The sequence below is a fragment of the Canis lupus genome, chromosome 17 (assembly GCF_048164855.1).
Source record: "Canis lupus baileyi chromosome 17, mCanLup2.hap1, whole genome shotgun sequence".
NCBI lineage: Eukaryota > Metazoa > Chordata > Mammalia > Carnivora > Canidae > Canis > Canis lupus.
In genome coordinates this window covers 893941-913839 of record NC_132854.1, presented here as the reverse complement: position 1 = coordinate 913839, position 19899 = coordinate 893941, and the positions used below count along the sequence as shown (strand labels likewise).

Here is a 19899-nt window from a genome sequence, read left to right as displayed (position 1 = left end):
AGGCGCTAAACCTCTGATCCACCCAGGGATCCCTGAAACAAGGTCTTAAGGAAACATCTGACGTTGACTGAAGGGGGGCGATGTTTTCATGCCCGTTCTGATTCGTCAGCTTCCCCGCTCTCTCGTGCCCGTCTGGTACGCGGGTATCACATGCAAGGCTGCACTCCGGGCCCCGCCCCCTTCTGGGGAGGACATTGGCAGGTCCTCGGCGCCTGCCGCAGAGGCCACCATGGGCAGTGGTGACAACTGCCGTCTACGTCCTCTGCCACCTAGAAGCAAATAGTCTCCTGAAGTTGTATTGTTCTGGGCAACGGCGGCCGAGGAGAAAACACCGTGGACAGAATCGTGGGCTGGACGCAGCATGCCCCCTCAGTGGCTTAGAGGGCCCAGAACCTGCCAGGGCACGGGGCAGGCTGTGCAGCCCCAAACATCAGTAACAACTGAACACGCGCCACTGCACGCGCAGCCGCCCTGCGAGCAGGACACGGCGATACGAAAACCGGCTCAGGACTGCCCAGTCCATATAACAACCCTCCTGCCTCCTGGCTGGTTGTGGCAAATGCGTGGATACAAGAAGAGTACTCGGTAATGCTGTCACCGCCCCTTCCAGGTACAGGCTTCTGTGGGAATCAACCGCGACGTCTCGTGGCTGCTCTCGCCAGCCTGTGCATTCAGGAGGCTCTTACTCCTCCGGCACTTTCCATCGCACCAAGTGGTCATCGCATAGACGCTCAAGTAATGCTTGCTCTCCCGGCTGACGGGAGACCTTGGCGGGCTGGGGGAGGTCGGCAGGGGCTCGTATCAGAACCTCCCTGAAGGCCGGGTCTTCAGTGGGCGATTCTCCAATGTTACTCCACCACTAGCGCGGGGGGAGCTCTCCGCCAGCCCCCAGAGCCCTCGGCCCCTTCCGTCTGTCCCCAGTTGCAGAGTTGGGCCAAAGAAATGCTCTGGTCTGGGGGACGGCGGGTGCTGAGCACCGCTTGCCCTGGCCATGGCTTGGGTGCCATCTCCACAGACTCAGTCAGGCCACCTGAAGCTGGTGTTAAGGAGGACTCCGAGGGCCATCGGGGCTGACTTGCCTGCCCTTGGCAAAGACAGAGGGGAGTGGCCCCTATGCGGGTGTCTGCGTGGCCCTGCTCACCGGCGCAGAGGTAGTGTACTTAACCTCCACGGGACTGTGTTCCAACATTGTTTGTGACTAAGTTGGGTCCAGCTCAGAGCTCAGAACCCGTCGAGTATGTGCTGTGACATCCGCAATCCCATGCCCAGGATTGTGGGCGGGGACGCCCGCCACAGCTGGCCCAGTGTGAATGCGGACAGCGCATGCTGCGGCGCACCCAGCTGACAGCCTTCCTAGGATAGGCGTTGATGAACGGGAAGGGGTTTGCTGTTACGGCAGAGACAAACCCTCCTAGTGTCCCCAAGTGTGCCACAAACCACACCACCTCCAACCTGCCGTCCGGCGGACTGGAAACAGGTCTGAGCTCAGCTCAGCATCACCTGGCGGGGCAGCTGGCGCTGGGTCCACTCAGTGACTGTGCCCATGTGGGGCAGGCAGGGTGGAGAATGCAGGGTGGCCATGGGCAGGAGAGCGCCGACGGCCCTGGCACAGCCTTGCCCAGCCTCCACGTCCCTACTGAGTGGGTGCCCGGGCACTGAAAGCTCTCTGCAGTGGAAGATGCTTTTCCCATGATGCAGTTTTGCCTGAGCATCTTTTTTTCTACACGGTGTTGTATTTAAGAATTGGTGAGGATTTGCTTCCTGAGATGAGGACATCTGCTGACCTGAGTTAACGATGCACTGCCTGTAATGGGATCTGGTCACGCCCACTCCAGTCACAAATGACCATGAGGAACACACAGGTATTGGGAGAACCCACCACCCAAGCGGCCTGGACCTTGGGCATCTGCAGTGGCTGCAGCACGGAACCCCCACGCAGCCCCTAAGGAGCAGGGGGCCTCCCTCTTACTCAGCAGGACTCTACTCCTCTGTGTTCCCCTTCCTCCTGTGCCTTCTGCACACACCTTGCTCCTGGTTTGGAGACCACTGGATCCGTTTGGCAGTGTGAGAACCCCACCCACGTGTCACTCCACCTTGGACTTTGTATTTTGAGTGAAAATAAAAACCTGCAGGTGTGGACTTTCGGGCAATTGTACAAGCATGGCCAAAGGCTTCTGCTACTGCCCGCACCTGCTGCTTCTGAGCAGGGTCCAAGGTCACCAGCAAGCAGCAGGGAAGGGCTGCTGAACCCAAATCGAGGCTTCTCCTGGGGTGCAGGGGCTACCTGGCCCAGGATGGTCCACTCTCTGTAAGTGGGCTTTCGGGGACCCCACGAACCCTCCATCTACTGTAGGCCCTGGTCCTGGGAGTGGCCACCCCACTGAGCAAAGCTGAGGGTCACGTGGTCCTTGGAGTGGACAGGCGTGGCCAGAGTCTCCAATGCAGCCCCATCTCCATTAGGAAATTGTCCTCAAAGCAAGCTCTGCAGTCACTGCGCAGGAGGAGGAGTGCTTGCAGGTGGCTCACGGTGTTGGGAGGAGGCTCTAGGGATGGGGCGTACTGCCACCCCTGCCCTCTAAGACTGCAGCCCAGAAGGGGGCCTGTTCATAACCGTGTGTGCGGCTTGCAGTGGTGGAGCTTCTCCCCCAGATCCTTGTCTGGAGCTGAACCGAGGAGAGGTTCCTGCCCAGGGGTGAGCAGGCCTCCAAGCCCGCCCAGCCCCACCCCTGTGGGGGCCCCACAGGCAGCACTGCCTGCCCTCTCTGTGTCCAGGCCCCTTGTGAGCCTCCCTCGGATCAACCCGGGGATTGGCTCATCACCTGGGGTCTCCTTCTGCATCTGGTGAGAAGGGAATGCAGGAAACGGGTAGTTATCCACGCGGCACTGTGCTCGCACAGAGTGGTTCTCTGAGGAGTGGGGCCCTCCCTGACCCTTTTATTGGGCCGGCGGGTGGGGCGACTCCCTTCCTGTCCACACTTCTGACACTGGAGCACCAGAGGCGGCTTACCCGTTCCTGCACAGGGGCTCCCCCCATTTCCTGCTGGGCCGGTGGTCACGGTGTGCCCTCTGCCATGAAGGGCAAACCTGTCCCATCCCAGAGCGAGATCAGGATGCAGGGTGGGCAGGAGCTGGCCGCGGCCAGGGGGCTGCAGGAGCCACTAGGTGACAGTGACACAAACCACATGCCCTGGTCTTTATTTCCAGCTGATGGAGGGGTGTCCAGTGACCACATAAGCAGAGTGGCACTTAGATGGAGTCCCTACAAACGGACTTACCTCTGTGCCATTCCCAGCACAGTCTATGCAGAGTGATGCTCTCGGTCATACCTAAATGGGGTCTTAGACCTAAACACAGTATTATTTTTTTTAAATTATTTATTTATTTATGATAGTCACAGAGAGAGAGAGAGAGGCAGAGACATAGGCAGAGGGAGAAGCAGGCTCATGCACCGGGAGCCCGATGTGGGATTCGATCCCGGGTCTCCAGGATTGCGCCCTGGGCCAAAGGCAGGCGCCAAACTGCTGAGCCACCCAGGGATCCCCTAAACACAGTATTAGAATGAGATCTGCCCCAGAAGCCTGGCCAGTGTGGGATCCACCAGTCCACACGCCCCAGCGGTCAGCACCCCGTGAGCTCTGCAGACTCTGTGCCAACCTGTGTGAATGCCAGAAAGAACTTTGCCGAATTAGCTGGATTCCAAATGCTGCTCTGGGAAGTCACTGTGTCATGCATCTCTTGCTGAGTGCCTGAGTAGTGGGTCCGCAGGAGCTCTGGTGGGTGTGCAAGGGGCTGTGAGGCCCAGCCCAGGCCAGGGGGTGGAGAAAGCCTTCCCTGAAGAGGTGACATCTCTGCCAGGAACTGAGGAAGATTGGACTGGCCCGCAGATATGGGGGAAGCATCACTAGGAGCAGCTCGTGTAAAGGCTAAAGTCCCCGAGGCCTGAGGGACCTTGGCCCACCCATTGGAGAAGTTCCGGGAACAGGAGAGCAACCAGTGTCCACAGAGGAGAGTGGTTGACGAGGCCCAGAGAGGTCTCTCCAAGAAACCAAATTCACGTTGGTGATGATGCAGCCAGTGGGACTGTCCCTCTGTCACAGACAGAACAGCAATCATCAGTAAGAGCAGCCCCGTCTAGCACGTGGGAAAGCCCTGTGCCATCGGGGTAGCTGGGCACAGACGCCATCTGAGGATTACCATGCAGCCTCCACCATCAGAGACCTGGATGCCCATGGTCATCTTTCCTCGTGGGCTGGTGGAGTCTGGCGGGAATCCTGAGGTCTGGGTGGTGGGGAGGTCTGGGAACTGGCACACACTGGAGGCTACAATCGTCACAGACGCTGGGTCCCCATGAAGGGACTTGCTCACTCAGAATCCAGGCTGCTTTCCCTGCCCTGGGCCTGTCTCCAGACTCCCGGAGGCCTTACCAGCCACGGTCTGTGCTTGATGACATGTGTCTCTGGGATCACAGTCTGAACCGACGAACCGTGGCACAGGTGCAGTATTAACCGTGCTACTCCTTCCAGTGGAGAAGGAAATTCTGAACGTCCGGCCCCCGCCCCATCTGGGCTGTGCACTGCAAACGAACACGTGGCCAGCGCACATCCCCTCGTCCAGAATTCAGAAAACCTGTCCAAGCTCTCTCAGGGCCTTCATTCCCCACAGGGGAGCTGCTGCTGAAATGTCATGCCGCGGCCTCAGTGCTGGGGAGGCCGGGCAGGTCCCGCCCTTCTGAGTGTGAGGAACACCAGCTGCTGCCCCCTCCTGACCGCAGATCCTCCCACTGCCACTCTGCGGGGCCGGGCAGGTGCAGAGGCAGAGGCACGCCTGTCGGGAGCAGGGCCGCCAGGGTGCGTGGCTGCTCCAGAGAGCTGCCTGTGTGCCCAACTGTGTCACCTGTTTACTCTGGCTTGTTTGCAAGACCAGAAGAGCTGGACTTCAGGCTGCTCCGTGCAGGTAGCGTTTTGCTGCCTCCGGGGTGATGTTCAGGGCGGAAGAGCTCCCTGACCCGTTTCTCCAGGCTGTTCACGGCCTGGGCCTCCTACTGGGCCTCCTACTGGGCGTGGGAGAATCCGTGAGTGGTCAGCACAGGTCCTGAGTCTCTACAGAAATGCTGCTAACGGGGATCCCTGGGTGGCGCAGCGGTTTAGTGCCTGCCTTTGGCTCAGGGCGCGATCCTGGAGACCCGGGATCGAATCCCATGTTGGGCTCCCGGTGCATGGAGCCTGCTTTTCCCTCTGCCTGTGTCTCTGCCTCTCTCTCTCTCTCTCTCTCTGTGACTATCATAAATAAATAAAAAAAAAATAAAAAAAAAAAAAAGGAAATGCTGCTAACGCCCCAGAATGCAAACTCTGCCATTCAGTGGGGGTCTGGCTGTGAAGCACACGATCACTGGTGTGGCACTGAGGCCGGCACCCCAGCTTCACACACTCTGCAGGGACATCTGGTTGCCCGACCCCAGGCTCCCCAGAGTCTCAAAAAACCTCCTTGCTTCCCATCAGTCTCCAGGGTGCAGCTCGGGCTACTGCCGGGTCGCCCCCAGGCCCCTGAGGTGGCCCTGCTGCCTCTCCTGTCTGCAACAGTATCTGGCTCAGGGACCCCTGGGCACCGCTCGGCATCCGGCGGGTGGGGGCCCCTTGTGCAGGGTAGGCCTCCTCATGTCCCTGTGTGTGTATGGAGGCTGCAGACGCAGCGCCACGGCCAGGTCTCCCCGCGGACCTGCAGGCCTCGGCTGGGCCGCAGTGGCTGAGCACGTGCCCAGCCACCCTGGGGCGCCGGCAGGGGCGGGGGCCGTGTGCTCCCGGGGGCTGCACACCAGGCACTGCTCACGGGTGGCTCGTCCTAGTTCCCCGCCCTCACATCCCTGCGCCCTTCTGCCTGCACATCCGTCCTTCCCTCCTCCCGCCTGCCTGCCTCCTCTCTGCCTCATGCCGCATCTTAAATATTGATGAACCACCCAGCACCTAGCTTTCTGTGTGCTGAGAAACAAAGGTTTCTGTGCTTTGGAAACTCCAATCCCTTTTTCCGAGCACGTGACCGCTGGTCCTGTCAGGTGTTCACGGATGTGCGTGGCTGTGTGAGGTGGTTCCCACCAAATGACACGGTGTCTATCTGCTCTCCCTGCAGATGAAATCATGCACCAGGACATCACACCGCTCTGTGCCGCGGACATCCAGGACCAGCTGAAGAAACGCTTTGCATATCTGTCTGGTGAGCGCCGGGCGGGCAGGCAGGAGGGAGGGTCTGTGCCAGGCGGTAGGGACCTCTCAGTTTCCTGTGATGACGTGGGCCTGGTCCGGGTGGTGGAACCGGGGACAAGGCCTACAGCATGGCCTGCTCTGGATTTCACCGAGGGCCAGGAGAGGCTATGCGATGCCTGTGGTGGGGGTAGGCGGCTTGGGGCCATAGAAGAGCCAGTTGGAGGTCACTTGGGGTCCTGAGAGGGACAGAGCCCAAGCGCTCCTGCCTGTGGTGTCCAGAACATTCCTGCAGCGGGTGAAGTAGGAACAGGGAAAAGCTGACCTCATTCTTGCAGTGTCCAGACGCTGGGAGCCTCCCCAACAGAGCACACCTAGCCTCTGCAGAGAAGGCCCCGGAGTGCAGCAGCCTGCCATGGGGTCCCAATTCCCAGACTCTCTGCGGCTGCACCCTCTCCTCAGGACCAGGTGTTACCTCCACCCCGTGGGATCACCTGCTGTCCCGTCTGGCCAGGGTGTGCAACCCCAGCCACTGGACAGTGCCAGAGTGTGGTGGGTGCTAAGGGTGTGAGAGCACCTGAGTGGGCCACCCTCAGGCTATGCGGGTGCCCCATTGGGACAAAACAACCTATCACAGGCTCCTCTTTGCAGGCAAGTGGCCCCACTCACAGGCGGCCCTTCCCCTCCTGAGCCCCAAGACTAGCCCTCACCTCCAGGGGCTGCCTTGGCCTTTCTCCAGCTCTCCTGCCTGTGCCCTGGGCTGGAAGCCTGACATGTGGCCCTGACATGTGGACCAGAGTTCAGGGGCCACAGCGGGAACCCAAGGTTCTCAGCAGGACAGAGTGGGGAGCTCAGGGGGGCTCATCAACAGGAGGGCGCATCTGTCACTGTGGGGGTGCTGCCTCGGGGGCTGAGGCCCTGTTCAGGCTCCTGCCACCTGCCCGCCCTGCCCCTTGAGGACCCCAAAGCCCCAGGTGTGATGCATAGTGACCCAGACTCATGACCTTGACCTTCCTCTAGGTGGTAATCCCACCCTCCTGGCCTTACCTGGGGAGGAAGCAGAGCCCCAGGATGGCCCTAAGGCTCCCCTCCACACAGCTTTTCTATTATGCAAATGCCAGCCAATAGCTCAGGCAGGGATGTTGCAGATGTGAGGAGGGTCCCTCCCCGTGGGCCTGACCTAGCCTGACCTTGCCCGCTGCTTCTCATAGGGCTCCTTCACACGGGGATCTGGCTGAGTGACAGTGACGAGAGGATCCATCCCAAGGCAGGTCCCCCCCCCTTACACCCCACCAGGCACCTCCAGCACCTCCCACAGTGAATACCATGAATATCTGCCCCGGTTCAGGGCACCTGACTGCATCCCGCCACCAGCACCTCCATGGTGTGTGGGTGCTCAGCCCCTCGCCCCTGTAGACTTACACAGACTAAGGTTTTCAGCATAATTCCATCAACTTCATCAGACTTGGTGCTTTTGGACTTTGCTGTAAATCAGTGAGAAAGTCGAGGACACGTCTGAGAAACACTGGGAGGTCCCCTGGGGCCTGAGCCGTGGGGATTGGGGGGCTGCCCGGATGTGCTCCAGTGAGGTCCAGGATGTGGTGAGCCCACGCTCACTGCTCAGGCTGCCCCCAAGCTTAGGGAGGTCCAGACAACCCTTTTATTGATTTATCGCTAATTCCATAGGTGGGAATTCAGAAAGGGCCTTCCTGGGTTCTTTTGCCCCATGTGGCACTGGCTGGTTGGAGTCAGAGTGCTGCCCTCACACACGTGGCATCTCTGGTTCCCTGCATTAAGCCAGCCGCTCCATCCCCAGCTGGTTGGGCTCCCTGGCATGTGGTGGCCACAAGGCTGCTGCTCCCTGGATGGCCAGCACCCACAAAGGAGCTCTGAGCCGGGAGGATGGACATTGCTGTGTCCTGCGGCCCAGCCTCAAGAGTTTCCCAGCATCACTTGTGCCACATCCAACAGGCCAGACAGGTGGTCGAGGCAGGGGGAGACAGGCCATCCATCAAGGGGGCCATCTCCAGCCGCCCCAGCATGCCGGCTAGCAGGTAGACTCTAAGCTGGGCCTGGTGACTCCTCGGTGTTCTTGGCCTCTGGCCTGTCCACTGCTTCTCCGATTGTCTGTGGGACAACTCAGACCTCATGTGCCCGAGAGCAAACCCAGCCTCCTCTTCAAGATCATCTTCCCAGGTCCTGGGCCCACACCCAACTCTTCCTTGCTGTGTCTCGGCTCAGAAAAGTCCCCCTGGTCCCCCTCCCCTACCCAGTGCCCTCCCCTCTCACGCTGCCAAAGTCATGGCCCCCTCTGGTCCCAGTTGTCAGAGGGGGTGGGTCACAGACCACGCAGAGCCTCAGGAGGTCGGCTAGGGTGGGAGACCGACTGTTGTGCAGGGTTTAGAGTGGCTGCCGTCCTTTACAAAACACAGAAAACTACTTCTCAGCATTAGCAAGCAAGTGGGATGCCTGTGGGAGGAGGCGGCACCATCTCAATCGTGTGCAGGAACCCAGGGAACGTTTGGGAGGAAAAGTGCCGCATATTCGGGTGGCTGCCCCATGAGGACAAGATAATAGGGGATTGTTGGAACACATGTCACTCTTGTACACGCCAAGGGTTTCCCTGAAAAGCACACGTTTCTTCCCTAATGAGCAACATTGAGCTGCGACAAGACGCCATCCATTCTGGGTGGACGCAGGCACTAAGTGCTGCCTCGCTCTCTCCCCAGGTGGGCGGGGGCAGGACGGCAGCCCCGTCATCACCTTCCCAGACTACCCGGCCTTCAGCGACGTCCCCGACAAGGAGTTCCAGAATGTCATGACCTACCTCACCAGTATCCCCAGGTGCGTGCTGCTGAGCCTTGAGGCCATCCAACAAGGAGGTAGTGCAGGGGGGGGGGGGGGCGCACCTTGACAGGGGAGACCTCGCTTCTTGTCTCATGAGTAGAAGAATGAAAAGGGATAGAAATGTATTAAGCAGAGATGAAGAAAGCTCTCAAGAGTGAGAGGGGTCCCAGCAGGGTTGCCACTGAGGCCTTTTACCTTCTTTTATAGGAAACTGACCAGGGAACCTGGTAAATTTCTTGTCACTATCCGGTGTGTTTGTAAATATCATGTCTATGTTTGGGACAAACATGGTGCACTTGTAACAAACGAGTGTTTCTTTGTAAATGACATGAGCACAAACAAGGGTTCCCTTCTCTCTGGTTAATATCTCCCCCATAACATTTCTCTGCATCTGGGATTTCTGTGACCACTTAGTAGCCATTAAAGGGGGAGACTCCCTAACATTTTGGAGCCAGGGAGCCGGGTTTATTTTTTCCTGTTTTTACTGTCTCATCTCAGTTTTCTTGGGATGGGTAGGAGCCTGACTCTGGGGCCTTTCCCTGCCTAGCCCCATCTGTCCCTGACTCATTCCTACATCGATGGCCCCACAGAGCAGGTGGGGTCCGGGGCCAACAGAGCCTGGGGGACCTCGCTCACAGCATCCAGCCCTCCGTTACACAGGCAGGGCCACTGTGAGCTGCAGGCCTTGTGCTCCATGAGGGAAGACCCTTGGGGGCTCAGGCCTGACCTGCCATGCCCCTCATGCCCTTCACGTGGGGAGAACAGACCCCAGAGGCAGCTCCCCCATCGGGGGTTCTGTTTTATTATGAGCAGAGCTGGACCCCACGTTCCAGAAAGGCAGGGCTACACCCTGATTAGTTTCCCAGCCACACCGGGGCGTCCCATGGATCCTTGAGCCGAGGGACCTACCTGAGAAAGGGGAGGACGTGGACCTCACACCCTGATGAGCAATAGCCGCAGCACACTGGGTCAGGACAGCCTCGAGGGTGACCTCGTCTCTCCAGTGACGCAGTGGAGAAGCTCAGCCTCCCGCGTCCCCAGGACGCCATCCTCACTCCTCAGCATCCATAAGGACAGGTTCTGAATTTGCATAATTTAGAGCACCATGAATTGATCTAATCTGAAAATAGACCAAAACGGCAAGTTCTATCAGCAGGTTCCTGTCATATGACAACAGCCTGTCACCAATCAGTGCTGGGGGTTGTAGATCCTTCTAGTACCCTGGGACGGGGGCGGGGAGCCTTCCTCAGGGATCTGGGTGCTGAGTGGTCACCTGGCAGGACAAAGATGGGGTCGTGGCCTGGGTCACACAGGGTCCACCATTCTTTCGTTCTGAGCACCGGGCTCCGGGTGGCTGAGTGGAGGTGGAGGGACCACAGGCAGCCCGGGAGCCTAGCAGCCTTCCTTAGGGCCCCTGGGCCGGCTGTGCACCCTCGAGGGGCTTCCGGGGGGCGGAGGGGGCTGCAGTACCTCTGAGAGTCTCTGTTCCTTGTCCCTGGGCCTTGGGGTCAGAGACGGAATGGCAGTTGTCAGGCCCACTCTGCCCGCTAGGCCACCAGCCATGAGTGCAGCGCCGTGAAGTGGTGGGAAGACACGGGCTCCCGGTGGTCAGGCACCGAGAGGCATCCTTGGGAAGGGACGCGGGTTCAGGGACATGTGGGGTACCCAGGATGTAACTCCAGTCCCCCATGTGCACAGCAGTGGGCGTGGAACGCTGTGGGAGCTCTGGACTAAGAGAAGAACGCTGTGTGAGCCCGCAGGCAGGGCTTGCCGACCCTGAATGCCCATGTGGTCTCTGGTGTGGGTGCGGCCGCCTGAGTCCAGGAGAGGCCGTGGCCAGCCCAAGACCAGGTGCCTGGAGCAGACATGTTGTGCCCAAGATCGCGAATCCGAGAAACCGCCAAGGAGCCGACACCGATGCAAACACACGAGGGTTTATTACAAGCTCGAGCTTGGGTCCAAGGGTACTCGACGCAGCGGAGCAGGGACTTGGACCCCGAGACTAAGCGGGGTAGCAGCTTTATGGGGGCCAGTGGCCCATGGGATACGCAGAAAGTTGCACAGTCCTGTCGGTCCACACACAGGTGGCCGATTGAATTACCCCTTACCCTATAGGATCCACTTGAGCTGGCCTATTACTTTGGTCAGAATCGCGCGCAGTTTTGGGGGGCACAAAGCAGGGTTACATTGTTAAGAGCCGATTTCCGATTAGGATGTGCCCAGCGGCTTGATTCGGGTGGGGCAGCGCCTTGAGCAATAAGCAGGTCATGTGGGGGTGATACAGGAGGTGGCGGGTGCAGCACGAAATGGAGTTAGTCCTGCTCTGCTTGTCCAGGGGTAGGGGATTTTTGTTAAATTTCCTGGGTCCCACAGACAGTGGCGGCTTGCATGAGGCATTCTGTTTTCTGGTCACTCTTGGATGTTTTAAAGGTCAAAGAATCATTTTATGTTTAGAAATGTCAACACCCTATAGTCCAGGCCTGATGTGGACGTGAGCCCTCTCCCCAGGCACAAGCAGGCGTGATGCTGGGGAGGGGGCAGCCGGACCTCTAGCACCTCTCGGGCCTTCCAGGCTTGCACAACAGGTTGCCCAGGGGTTCCCATGCTTGCTGGTCTTGGCAAATCTGGCCTGGGGGCCTTTGCACTTGCTGCCCCTCGGTGGAGCACTTGAGATGGCTCCGTTTCATGCTCCAGGCCTCCTCAGGGAGGCCCTCCATCACACCCACCTAAAGAAAGAAGCCAGCCCCTCCATCTCAGAGCAAGCGGGGCCCTTGCCCACCAGGCTTCCTGGGTCCTGTATGAAATGGTCACAATCATAGCTCCACGTCTGCCTAGGATGCAGGCCAGGGACAGCAGGCACACGGCTCCTTGGCAAATGTGTGCTGGACTAATCATGTTCATTTGGAGACACATGAAGCAAATCACAGGGCAAGCTCCCTGACCCCTCTGATTAGGACAGCAGGCTTTCTGTCTCTGCTCTTCTATCCTTGGCAGAATGAGCCCTTTCCAGAAGCCTCGTCTCCCAGAACACGTGCACGGCTCACACCCAAAGTGCCGCTGGCTCCGTGGCCCCGTGGCTCCACGGTGCTGTTGAGCCTCCCGAGAGGCCCCAGTGCGTATCTGAGGCCCAGAGCTGTGGGCTCTATTCCCGAGGACCAGGGTGTGTGGTAGGTGTCGCTCAGCCTGTGGTTTACCCTCTGTCTCCTTTCCGGGTGAGGGGCTAGTAGGAGGGCCAGACGCAACCCCACGTGCCTGCTCCAAGAAGACAGCTGAGGCCCCCAAGGGCACATGGGGTCACAGGAGAGCAATCGGGTGCTAGGGGTGCAGCCCTGGGCAGGACCTGGGCCCAGCCACTCCCACCACCTTCTCTGGGGAGCCCTCAGTCCTGACCCTGAGGGTGGCAGTGGAGGAGGTCAGGTCTGAGAGAGGGACCTGTTTGGGTGGGGCCGTCTTCCTCCAGAGCCACTGCATTCCTGCACGGCTGGGTGCTCACGGAACCCCCTGACTATGGGGAAGTCCCCAGGGGGAGCCAGGCCCTGTGTCCCCATCTTCAGGCTAAGGACCAGCCAGGTGCTGATGCCCAAGAGAGGCCGTGGCCCTGCTCTCCTTTGGGGACCTGGGATGCCCCCACTGCCTCCCTGTGCACGGGAGGAATAGGTGGGCAGGCAGATCACTGTCCTGGCCCTCTGGGTCAGGGAGATAGGCGGGGAACACCCCTACCACGGGTGGAAGGGTAGGATTACAGCAGGTGGTGCAGACTGCTGCTCTGAGAACTTAACTCACGGTTTTTAAACCCAGCTTTAATCGCATCTTTTATTATTTTTTAAAGATTTTATTTATTCATGAGAGACACACAGAGAGAGAAGCAGGCTCCATGCAGGGAGCCTGACGTGGGACTCGATCCCAGGTCTCCAGGATCAGGCCCTGTGCTAGAGGTGGCGCTAAACCACTGAGCCACCCGGGCTGCCCTAATCGCATCTTTTAAAACAACGTACGTGCTGCTTCAGTCATTACTGCAAAAGCAGAAGCCCCGATTCAGCCATGACCCTGATTGGTAGTTCCTGGCTGTGTTGAAATCCCTCATGGCAGCCCAGCAGGCCTTGTCCGCACGCACAGAAATGGGAAGCACCTGACTGTGTTGTGCCCAAGATTGCGAATCCGAGAAACCACCAAGGAGCCGACACCGATGCAAGCGCATGGGGGCTTATTTGCAAGCTGGAGCTTGGGTCCAAGTGCACCCGACGCAGCGGAGCAGGGACTTGGACCCCAAGGCTAAGAGGTGTAGCAGTTTTATAGGGGCCAGTGGCCAATGAGATTGTAACACACACAGAAGATTGCATAGTCATGTCGGTCCACACGCAAGTGGCCAATTGAATTACAATTTACCCTGTCGTGACCGTTTGAACTAGCCTATCACTCTGGTCAGAATTGGCAGGCAGGTTTGGCGGGCAAGAGGTGGGGTTTACATTCTTTGGCGGTTAGGGGTTCCGCATTCCTATATGAGCAGGTTTCCGGTAACGGTGTGCTCAGCGGGTTGGCTAGGGTGGGGGAGGCCTTAGTCCTGCTCTGCTTGTCCAGGAGTAGGGGATTTTTGTTAAATTCCTTGGGTCCCACAACTGGTCTTCTGGAAACCTCAGTGAAGGTAACATGGAAAGATGCCAGGATGCAATGGGCAGCGTCAGCCAGGTGCAGCTGCGTGCTGGCCCACTGAGGACCGGGTCTTGCCATCCAGGCCCCTCAGACCCCGGCCCTTCCCAATGAGGCTCACTTGGCACCGTCTGCTGGGCCCTGCCCCCAGGGTGGCCCTATGACCCAGACAGGTCACCCTGTCACTGTCTGTGAGAAGCATCCAGGTTCTAGGCACACTTGGACCCAAAAGTGAACAAATAAGTCAAGTCCTGCTCTTCACATTCTCAGTGAATGAAGTGGGTTGTTTGGATTATGGAAAGAGAAAAACGAGAGACAAGACAGGTGAGGGCCCCGTCATGGGAGGTGGTCAGCTCCCTGACCCGTGGGTGGGACCCTCTCAGGAGGGGTCTTCATTCTTATCAGTGAAATGGGGCAAAGGGGCATTGTAGGAGGGGCCGCAGTCCTGGGGCAGGGGCAGTGTCCCCACTAGGACGTAGCAGTGAGAGGGCCCCATGGTCTGGGGGGAGCGGTCACCCAAAGAGGGGGCAGCAGGGAGGAGGCCAGAGCCTGCAGGTATACCTGGAATGCAAGCTGGGTCCCAGCAGCCTGCGGGTTTGGGAGTCATGAGCATTTGGGGAGTGAACCCCTAGAGGTGGGATGGGGGCAAGGAAGGGAGCCCCGCTGCAGCCGAGCACTTATGATCACCTCCTGGGGAGACAGCAGGAATCTCAGGCCAACAGGCCACCGGGATCCCCTGCAAGAACAGTTCTGGTGGAGAGTTGGGAGCGAAACGTGATTTGGAGCAAATTTAACAATAACGGGCAGAGCGGACTCAGAGACAAGAGAAGCAAAGATAGAGGCCAAGTAGGTGGAGCTGGAGACAGGGATGCAGACCAGGGTCTCTGAGATGAGGGAAATCACGACATATTTATGCTGATAGAAATTAGTCCATAAACACAAAGAAAAGCGGCAACCACTTGATCTTTTCCGTGTCTAACCATGTTCGCTGTGCACAGAGTCCATTACTCTGCAAACCGGGAAGGATTACAGAGCCTGTCCAGGGGGGCAAATGCCCTGGGCTCCAGCCCCTGGACGTCTTGGCCTGTCCGCTCCTATAGTGCTTAACCTGGACCCCTCCCCTCCTGTGGCTCCAGACCCCCAAACCCCTCCCTGCCTGTGGTTCCAGACCCTCCACCCCCTCCCCCTTCAAGCATGTCCACAGTCCAGAGCTGGTCTTGCCCCACTCACGCTGTGGCAGAAGTGGTTTCCAAACTCAGTGGGATCCTGTCTCCACAAACGGAGTCGTGCAAGGCCACTTCACAAGGCACTGTACAAGCACACACACACATGCGTTCTCACACATGTACACATGTGTACACTGGTGCAGGGTCACATGCATGGAGTTGCCAAGATTAAGACAGATTTCTGACTTTGCTCTGAAAAACCATTTTAGCAGCCCTTGACTTGCACTTCCCCCCAGCAGCCTGCAGGAGCCCCAGGTGCTGGGCCCTGGAGGCTTTATTCACCCCTCACCCCCAGGGTTTGGAAAATCAGTGAGATCTTCCTTCCTGCACAGCGCCCCTGTCTCTCCTCAGCACAAATGAATCATAATTCAGGATCTGCTAGAGTTCATTGAAGCTGATGATCACGTTGATGTTCCTGGACCTGGTTCAAACCATCTGGCTACTAGGGTGAGAGAGGTCCTGTCTCCCAACTGGCTTCCATGATGGGCACACATAGCCTCACACACATGCGTGCACATAAATGTGCAAGTACACACATGAATGCATGCACACACAACACCATGTACACTCATATGGCTTCCTGTGGGTGCGCGCCCCCATGCACGCATGCACACGCCAGCACAATTACACCCACACACACAGTTTGCATGGACGGTAATGAAAGAGAAAAGCAGGTCCCTTTGGAAGCACCTTACTTATTGCTGCCAACGTAATTTCCAACTGAATTTGTCATGACATCTGAAGGTAAAGACAGAAGATGTGTGTGTGAATATGTACTATACACTTCAAAGCGTACACATGAGAAGTGGAAGCTTCCACCTGCCGCCTGCCTCCTTCCCTTTCAGTTAAGGGTTGGGGCACTATCAAAACCCTGTGTCCCACATGCCGGGAGACACAGGCATGCCCTGTTCGGCCTGGGTCCTATCCAGAGTGTGTTTTGGGGTCCCTTCAAGGCAGCCCCAGGAGCCTGTGCTCTTAGCAGCTGCAGCACGTCAAACCTGCCAAGTCTGATGCAACCTCACCTGTGCTCCCCTTTCCCTTCAGGTTCCCTATAATAGCCTGGTTCTGCACATAGCTGGTTGTAGGGGCTCGGAGATGGAACACTTTGACAGTGATCCATTTGCCATGGCTCTCAGATGCTGTGGCCTGGAAGTCCTCCCCCACCCCCAGCTGTGTGATTAGCAAGGAAAGGGCGTTGGCTGTCCACGACTTGGCTCAGCCTGCCCGTCATCCCACGTGGTCAGAAGCTCTGGGAGCTCAGTGGCCACTGCCCACCATGCTGGCCTCCTGCACATGGGGCCCGTTTCTCTGTCCTCCTGGCAGGGGCCAGAGGCTGCCTATCCCCTGCAGTCCTCTTCTTTGCTTCCGTTCTCCATCACCATCACCATCATCACTGTGACAGCCACTAGCCACGTGTGGCCATTTAAATTTAAAAATTAAAGCTAAGTAAATGGGGAAGTTCAGGAGTTGGAGGGTCTCCCCATATTTCAGTTCACGTGTGGCCATGCTGGGCAGCTCAGACGTGGCCCAGGTTCCATCCACCATGTGAGAATTGGGTCAGCAGCCGCCGCGCCCGCATTTATGAAGAAGAGCACAAGAGATTGGTGCCCTGACTCCCTGCCCAAGAGCAGAGACCACAGGTCTTGCTCTGCTTGGAAACAAGGACGTTTGCTGTGAGGGAGCCACGCCGAGGTGCGGCCAGGGGCTGGGAAGCCCTTCCTTTGCCTCTGTCAGTGCACCAAGCACGTCTGCCTCACGGGGCTGCAGGTGGGATGGTGGTACTCAGGCTTCGGCACAGGTGGAGAAGAGATGCCAGAGGCAGACACAGGAGGGAGGAGCCTGATAAGCAGGGTCAGGACGGGAGAAGGGGGCCAGTTCTTGGACCCCTGCGCCCCAGTGCTTCAGCAGAGCCTGAGGCAGGTCATGAGGAGATTCTAGAAGTTTCTCTGCACGGCCCTGACTTCTGAGGGTGGTGCCTGTATGTCCCTGGGGAGCAGTTCATTCCATGATCATAAAGAAATGGCTGACAGTACACGTCTTTTTTTTTAATGTATTTAAGGGATTGATGTGATTGTTAGGATCTTTTTTATTCATAACATACTAATTACTGTCATAACTACATCTAAGTGCACAGGTCAGTAGTCCAAAGCCAGATTAGAAATCAGCCTTTGAAAAATCGAGAAGATGCTCGGTTTTATCGTGTGCTGCGCAAGCTTGCGTGGGCCAGGGTGGGTGAGCTCCCAGTGATCCGTGCGTGCTCCTGCCCCACGGCCAGCCATCACACAAATCCCAGGTACATTCACAGTGATTCACCTGGATATCATAGGTTCGGCTTTCTGAGTTCATTTTGTCACATATTGATGTGGGGGGAAACCTGGAATATAAAGAACATGAAGATGCCAGGATTTCAGGTTTTTCACAGAAATTCCTGCTCTTTTGGTTGTGAAGGAAGGAGAGGTGAGGTCACTGCTTTGTGGTAAAGGGCCGCTCGGCCGGCGCCCACGCACCTTCGGCTCACCGTGTGCATATGCCCAAGCAATGGCAGCCCTGGTGGGAAACCATGGGACTCAGGACAGATGCGTGACTGTTGGGTGCAGGACAGTTTTCAAAAGGCGCTTGGAGTTTTTTTCACCGTTTTGCTTTCTGGGATGAAACACTGACCAGGATTAGGTAAACACGGCACAGAAACACTATCGTAGCAGGGCAAGGTTTTGAATCCTGAGAAGAGAGAAGAAACAGCCGGGAAGCTCAGGATGGAGAGAGCTCAGGGATCATCCACGTGCTGGGTGCTCCAAGCTGGGCACACGGGCAGAGAAATGCACCCATGACCTTTCCTTACAGAGGAAGACAAGGTCTCTTTGACATCGGCTGACGTCCAGAGACCAGTGTCAGACCGTGGGGTGAGGGGGGAGGGGAGGGGGAGAGAGAGAGAGAGAGAGAGAGAGAGAGAGGGGAGACCATGCCAAGGTCCGTGGGGCCCGGCAGGGGTGGCTCCTGTCTGAGGCCAGGCTCCCGCTGCTCTACCCATCGCCCCCGTCATCTCCACCCGCCCCAGCCACCTGCCTGACCCCTGGCGGGCCCAGCTCTCAGGGACCCCGTGGTCCTGCAGGGAGGGAGGTCTTCCGCCTGACAGCTGTCCCACCACAGGCCAAGAGTGGTCTGGGATGCGTGGCCGCGGCTGACTATCCTGCAGCCCCCCCCAGCCCCGCCTTGTCTCCTATGGTCCTCCAACCAGGCTGAGCCGGCCTCCTCCGGGTGGCTCTGAATGCTCCCCATCACCCTGACCCTGACACTGGCAAGACGTCCAGTATGGCCGTGGTCCCTTCCCGCCTCCAGCTGCAGGCCGTGAGCTCCAAGCCAGCAGTAGCTGTGGGTGCCAGGAAACGCCCGGCCTGGCTGCTCTCCCTCCTCAAACTCTTCACCTTCTCTGTTTCCACGCAATCGACTAGGAGGCCTCCTGACTCATTGTGACCTATAGGTGCTTGAACTGCAGAAAACATTGCTCCGAGATGTGGACGACTTAGCAGCGTGGGGCCCTTGGGCGCGTCCACCCTGAGGCCCAGGCCATGCCCTGGGGAGCAGCTGCCACACCCCCGGGAGACTCACGGGTGCCACGCGGTGACTCTCCAGGGCCTCAGGAGCTCTCCGCTCCAAGGTGAGGAGGCCATGGCTCCACCAGGCACAGGGTGCTGCGTGGCCCAGTGCTCACCCATGGGCACACTGACCCCCTGGGGCCCTAGATGACAGCAGCCCCACACTGGAGGCAGGGGTGAACAGTCACTCGTACATCTATTCTTCTGCATTAGGGGGATGGACACACATGGAGAACACTACATGAGATCAGCAGCAGAGACTGTTCATTCAGAGCTCCCTGCAGCTCTTGGGGGGCCCTGACACAGGCACTGGCCAGGGATGGCTCTGGGGGGGACCTGACACAGGTGCTGACTGGGGTCAGCTCTGGGGGAATCTGACACAGGCACTGGCCAGGGATGGCTCTGAGGGGGACCTGACACAGGTGGGACCTGACCGGGATAAGCCCTTGGTGGGGAACCCTGACATAAGCACTGGCCAGGGTCAGCTTGGGGGTGGGGGACATGACACAGGCACTGGCTGGGACACGGGGGCAGCTAACTAGAGCAAGTCCCGTGGGATGGGTGAGGGAAGCACATGGGCTTTCTCTGGTGGGTCCCAGGTTGGAAGCAGGACAAAGCTTGGGGAAGCGCAGTTACTAGACACATCCTAGCCGTCAGGGGCAGGTGGCCCCGGGGAGGGGAGTGTCTGGCCTCCAGGGTATTCTGCTGAGACAGCAGTCACCTTCCTGCAGGGTGACTTCTGGACGGCTGCCCAGCTGTCTGTGCTGCGGCCCACACTACGGGTTTTCTGGGCTGGTTGCTGCAGGTCTTGGGCCAGAGGTCTGTTTTTAGATACACCTGGCCGTTGTCCGTCTGTATATTCCATCTTTCCGTGGCAATAGTAACAAAGTTTGATGTCTTTAAAGGGATTTGTGACCATGATTAGGGGGACAGTTTTGCTGCTGGAGGAAAGAAGCCTGAAAGCCGTGGGGCTGGCGGAGGGCGATGGATGGTGCATGAGTGCAGGCAGGGGCCTGGGGCAAGGACCCTGGCAGGCAAGGGACGGGTGCAGGTCAGCGGACATCTGGCTCCTGAGCCCAGGACTCAAGTGCCCAGGAGTGCAGGGACTCTGCCCTCTGTGGGCTGTGGGAATCAGGAAGGGGAGCAGTGGTCCCCTTTCAGTGCTGGGCAGGGGTAAACCCAGGGCCCCTGTGGTTGGGGTGGCATGGGGAGCAGGCATGGCGGGAGACAGCAGGGTGCATCTGTGGGGGGTGTGATCAGTGTCATGGACAAGGCTCTCAGATCAGACCCTCAGGTGCTGTCAGCTTCCAGGAGGTTCAGGAGCAAAGGAGCAAAGGGCTGGTAGCAGCCACCAGAGATGTCATGTGACTCAGTGCTCTCCCCAGTGCAGGC

The 19899-nt window shown here is 58.3% G+C and overlaps 1 protein-coding gene across 12 annotated transcripts in view; it reads left to right on the top strand.

Annotated features, from left to right (window-relative positions):
* Positions 1-19899, top strand: part of MCF2L (MCF.2 cell line derived transforming sequence like) — a 132020-nt gene that overhangs the window by 71867 nt on the left and 40254 nt on the right. For all 12 annotated transcript variants that reach the window (XM_072782340.1, XM_072782338.1, XM_072782341.1 and 9 more), the window contains exons 2-3: positions 6124-6207; positions 8924-9038. In XM_072782340.1, coding sequence (XP_072638441.1) covers positions 6132-6207; positions 8924-9038 — 191 coding nt within the window. In that variant the 5' untranslated portion in view covers positions 6124-6131. The remainder of the gene's footprint in view (positions 1-6123; positions 6208-8923; positions 9039-19899) is intronic.